Source organism: Austrofundulus limnaeus, unplaced genomic scaffold, assembly GCF_001266775.1.
Source record: "Austrofundulus limnaeus strain Quisiro unplaced genomic scaffold, Austrofundulus_limnaeus-1.0 Scaffold377, whole genome shotgun sequence".
Classification (NCBI taxonomy): domain Eukaryota; kingdom Metazoa; phylum Chordata; class Actinopteri; order Cyprinodontiformes; family Rivulidae; genus Austrofundulus; species Austrofundulus limnaeus.
The window spans coordinates 122,650-128,448 of NW_013952779.1; the positions used below are offsets into that span (position 1 = coordinate 122,650).

The following is a 5,799-nucleotide window of genomic DNA, read 5'->3' on the forward strand; positions in this document are numbered from 1 at the left end:
TTTAAGTCACAAGTTAAATATTTAGCTTGTTAACTAAATATTTAGTTTGTAAGTTAAATATTTAGTTTATAAACTATGACATTTATAAATGTATGAATCATATGGTGAAAAACTGACTGAAAAATAAATCTGTTCTTTTATTTCTTATAAAAGGCTAAATAAAACTAAAATATTGGTGGTAATTTTTGACTGTGTAACCTTACAAACGGCACCCCATGATAAACACGTTGGCGACATTTATAAAATAAAAAAATACCCCTTTATTTCCATGTTATATGGAATGTAGACTTTTACCGTTGGAAACACTGAAACCATTTGGCTATAGGCCTACTAACATAATTTAAACATTTTGTTGCACACATTGAGGCTCATAAACTGCATTTGTTGCTTCCTTCTTGTGGACAAACCTGATTGTTAGATTAATGGTTTCCAAAGTTGGGGTTGGGACCACTCTTTGTGAAACACCAACAAATATGCAAAAATCTAACTAAATTTTAAAATGANACATCTGGTGAAAATTTCATGTCATTAGCACCTCTAGTAATATATTTACTGAGAAAAATGGTGACGTGTTCAATACTTATTTTACCCGCTGTGACCTTGGTAAAAAGTACACAGTAGTGTTCTCCAATTGAGTGTGGAATTTGTAAGAATTTAGCCTGCAATAATTAGATTTTTAAGACTGATGAGGTTCTGAAGGAAGAGGGATGATTTCAACAGCTTTTCCCTAATTCACTTTTATGTCATTTTCTCATGGTGTTTTCAGCCATGGAGCTGAGTTTGATATATTTATTTTAAAAACCTGTGTATGGTTTTTAAATACGTTTAGCACAAAACAACCAAAACACCTTGTTGCTACTTGTAAAACACCTGGTAGAATTACATTTAGCAGATATTTATGATAAACAAACCTGAAGCTGACTCAGAGAAATCTCTGATTTTAAAGGGAAATTAAAGTAAAACAAAGACACACATCTGTGTTCTAATGTGGAGAATAAATATTCTTTAATATTATTAGTGTTTATAAGAATGCGCGCTCCCACGGCAGCACTGCTCCTTTGAGAGTCAGGGGTTCACGTGCAAGTTGCACATCTGAAAGATAGCGATGCTTCAAACTGTTTAAAAGGTACGTAGTAGGGCTGGGCGGTATGACCAAAATTTTATATCACGGTATTTTCAACATTTACACCAGTTTCACGGTATAGCACGCTATTTTTCTTTTCATCACAGGTCAGCTGATAATAAAATGTACAAACACAGTTTATTAACTTTTTTCTTTTACTGTACTTCTGTCTGTGCCGCTGTTTCCCTCCTCTAAACATCTTTTCTTCTCTTCCTGGTTGGAGACAGTAGTAATGCATTTTGGTCCAGTCGTGAAGGAGGAAGGTTAAGAAAAGATTATTATCGTTTCTATTGTTTTATATTATTTAATAAAGATTAACAGCAGGACTCACCTTGCACACCAGTCAATCAATTCCAATACAAAACGCACCCCCCCAGGCTTTTCACAATAGAAGCATAATAAAGTCTCCATGCGTCTCCACGTCTCCATTTTAAAGTCACGTGCTATATCTAACCGTACACGTCACTGAAGAGGTGTTTACTACACTCAGCGATGGCAAAAACGGGAATTTTTTAACGTCAGCCAATGTAAGAAGCGGAATCGCCACCCGCCGCTGCAACAATAACATTAGCATGCTAACGCACATAACAGTGCAGCGAGGAAAAGTGTCCCCCGGGAAACAGCGGCCACGACAAAACGTTCCGCACGTGTTCAGGCTATTTAAACCGGTATGTCGGTATTCAGAAAATTCATATAATAAAAATAAAAAACGGTATTCGTTACGAACTGGTATACCGCCCAGCACTTGCACGTAGAACTTGAAAAATGAGAGAGACTGTAGCTTAAGCAGATGCAAGGCTTCAGAGAGGGCCCTGTTTTAGTTTTGATAAGACTCAGGCCCATACACACAGGCACTGGGAGTTTCTAGAAATGAAGAACAAAGATTTTTAACAGAGCATTTACTTGGTTTTCTGCACAATTATTCTGGCTTCCAATTTTTGATCAAAAGGAGAGTATAAGCTTCATTGTGTACATTTAGGTCCATATCTATTTGGACCTAATACAATGATGGATGATCACAGAATAATTTCCATGGTGAAGAGAAACCCCTTCCAGGGCTCTAGACTAACTTTTTGCACTGGTTGCACTGGTGCGCCTAACATTTTTTCTTAGGCGCACCAGCACAAAAGTTAGGTGCACCCAATTTTCAACCATGTCGCATTTAACACCAGAGTTTTACAGGTTATTTTTTGATCACTGTTCATTAAGGCAACATTAACTGAAAAATAATTAGTTAAAAATCTAGTAAACATGAAGTTCTTTATTTGAACCAGAATTGTACAAGACCTATAACTTACTGAAAAGTATTTAAAGNAGTATCGCAGTATATCGGGATATATCGTATCATGTCCCCTCTGTCATGATATGTATCGTATCGCCAAATTCTTGCCAATACACATCTCTAAATGTTATGCATTTATTTTTATACATTTTAGTAAATGAAAGGCAGCGGGTGACATGCATTCATTCAAGAAATGTTAGAAATGTCATTGTTTGTGTCTTCAGTGTTACTGGAATCACTAAAAATATTTTAAAAACAGCTTAAATTCTGTCAAATCAGATTTAATGGTTATTGAGGAAATCCTGAAAACCATTGCCTTTAAACTAAAATCATATTAAAGCCATTGACCCAAACTAAGTTTCACACTTGAACGTGTAAATCACAATAAACAGGAGAAAGAACACCTAAAAACAAACATATTATAAAAGACCAACGTGTCCCTCAGAACCTTGGTCAACATTTTTCTACTTCTATTTTAGGAACATAAATATTTATCCAACTATGCCCCTTTCCAAAAATGGTTGTCAGCTGATAAGTTTTTAATTTACTAACTGTCCAGTGTATAAAGAAAGCACAGGCATGTGGTTTATGATCAAGTTCACCTAAGTCTATTCCTTGCTAAATATAAAAACTCTGTTTATTGTTATTATCATTATTTTTGTTGTTAATATTATTATTGTCACATGATGGGTTTCCAGTTGAAACTGATTGAGTATGACTAGAGAATCATCCAGAGTAAAAGGCCGGGATGAGGTGCAGGCTCTTCAACACTTATAGCAGATTTGGTGACTTTTTCGACCTCCTATATATAAACAAATCAGCAACACATTTCACTGTCATCTTTCGCCAATATGTACCTGAGTGGAAATGATAAATGTTAAATTTCTTCCTTGAACAGCTTTTCCTTTTCTACACGTCTCACCCAGTGACTAACAGAAGCTACATCCATACATAAGTTGGATTTGAAAACAGAAACTGGACCGTGTGATGACAGGGTGAAGTCAAGATGATGCAAGAGAAAGAAAAGGAACTGATACAGTTCTGTCCTGCTGACCAACAACCTTACAATTAAACATTTTCCAGAATCATTAAAAAATGAATGACTTTGCATTTCTTTGGAAAAGTAAAGCGAAGACAAACAATGTTGTCTGGAAGCCACACATATTCCTTAAAAGTGTTTCACAACGGGCTAAGTAAAGCTTTGCTGGTGTTTTATCTACACAAAGCTTGTTATTAGCACACCATTAAACTGTGAAACACAGCTCACAGAGTAGATTACTGAAAAAAAAAACATTAAACAGCTTCTTCAAAATAAGTGTGTGTGTGTGTGTGTGTGTGTGTGTTTATAGGGAACTTAGGCAACAAAACTGTTGAATAAAACACATTAGAAATTTCAGCAACCAACCACAGAGGATGAACTCAGCAGTTTCAATATCTCCAAAAGTTTGTAGCAATTATTTAACAAAAAATAAACTGGTTTCTTTTTTGATAAAGCCAATCATAACGTAAAGCAGAGGTTCTCAAAGTGGGGTCTCTGGACCCCCAGGGGTCCGCGAGAGGTATATTTGGGGTCCTCAAAATTTTTTACTAAAATGTTAATTTGGTTTTTATTTTTTAAAAACAGTAATAGACAAAAACAGAGAACAATGAACTAATAAAACAAACATAATAAACTTAATAAAAAAAAAATATATATGGCATTTAGGGGTTGAAATGACAATAAATTACCTTTTAAAACAGGTGGGGTTTATGAGGGGTCCCCAGACCCAAATGGCTTGAGAACCCCTGATGTAAAGGACAAAAACTTCAGGGTTTTCTAAATATACTGTACTGAAGACCTGTCAACAAAAGCTTAAAGTGCCTGTGACATCAACTTTTTGTAATAAACTTGAATGCATATTCGGAAAGATAACACTGATAACATATTGTAAATCAAATTTCACGTCGCTGAGATGAACGGTTGTTGAGATATTTGCACGTGAAGAAACAGGAAGTGATGTCAGAGGGGAATGTCAGCATGTAAACAGAGTGTTGTTACAACAAAACAGACTGTAGAGAAGAATCTGGTGTTTCTTTAGATGTTTTTTAGTCGCCATCAAAGAGAGACGAGGAAGAGTTAAATTTAAAATAGTTTTGTTTTAATAAACAGAGACCAGAGAGTTTATTTTATTAATGGGTTCCCCTTTGATGTCACTTCCTGTTTCACTCTGGCTGAACCAAATAAAAAAAATTAGGCCAGTTATGAGACAAAATAGGTAAAATCGTGTACTGTGCCAATTTTCTTAAGTGTAAAGCTGCTTTCTTTGAGTTTTAGTATTTGAAGGATAGGCATGTCACAGGCACTTTAAGATCTTAGTGAATCAGTACACCAACCAGTGCAACTCTGGTTGTTTTGAAACAGATTGTAATGAAGTTGTGCCAAGGCTTGGAGACTGTACCTTTCGTAAAGCTTGCACGAAGAGGCCTCTCCATTTGTGATTGTTATCGTCACTTGGAAGGTCATAGATCTGCTGGGGCTGCATCGTTGGAGCGGCTCCTGGCGTTGCCGTGATCCGGGCTGAACTGTCAGCATCGGCCCCGGATGGATAGTGTTATGGGTGGGTCAGTCCGGGGCAGGCACGGTGGAAAAAGTTCCACTGGTTTATTTACAATCAGGGATAATGACGCTAAAGAACACTGCGTGTCCGAGGGCGAGTCAAGAGCAAAACTGAGTTTAAAAAAGAAAGAAAAACGAAAAGAAGCGCATGTAGCAATAAAGTTAACTCGGTGGCTTGGAGCTAATGTTAGCTAGCCTGCTGCTGCTGTAAATACGGAGCAGCGGCTAACGCTAAAGCTAATGGCTAATAACAATGTTGCCCACAGTTATACTTGTTGCCTTTACTAAGAAACTAAAAACAGGCACATTTAACACATCGTTACATCAAGAATCAGGAGCCTAACTTGTTGCCAGCGATCCACAGCTACGAGTTAAATTAGGTTATTTGCTACCTGAACACCTGTAACCTTAGTAAGCTAGCCGACCAGCTAACTTAGTGCTACAGGCTTCTGCTGGCCTTGATGCGCTCCGACTTCTATGTTGTGGCACACGACCTGTTCAGATCCAAACAAGGCACACTTCTTCCTTCGCTGCTCGCTTCACTCATCTTCCCCGCGCCTACCACACGGTACATCCAAACTTTATCCTCCAGAAAGACAGCGGTCGGTCCAAGGCATGTCGGTGGGCAGAGGCGCAGTCCAAGTGTTTTTGGTTTGAAAAGTCAAAGGTGTTCGCACCAACCTCCCCCTGCTCTGCGCGCTGCGCGTCCAGGCAGGCAGGCTGCGTAATGCTACATTTAACTGAACACACACACACACACACACACACACACACACACACACACACACACACACACAC

At 37.7% G+C, this 5,799-nt stretch overlaps 1 protein-coding gene across 1 annotated transcript in view; it reads right to left on the reverse strand.

The window, feature by feature from the left end:
* Nucleotides 1–5,765, reverse strand: part of sos2 (son of sevenless homolog 2 (Drosophila)) — a 67,375-nt gene extending 61,610 nt beyond the window's left edge. The window contains exon 1 of the mRNA XM_014023573.1: nt 4,844–5,765. Coding sequence (XP_013879027.1) covers nt 4,844–4,927 — 84 coding nt within the window. The 5' untranslated portion in view covers nt 4,928–5,765. The remainder of the gene's footprint in view (nt 1–4,843) is intronic.
* Between the last annotated feature and the right edge of the window lie 34 nt (nt 5,766–5,799).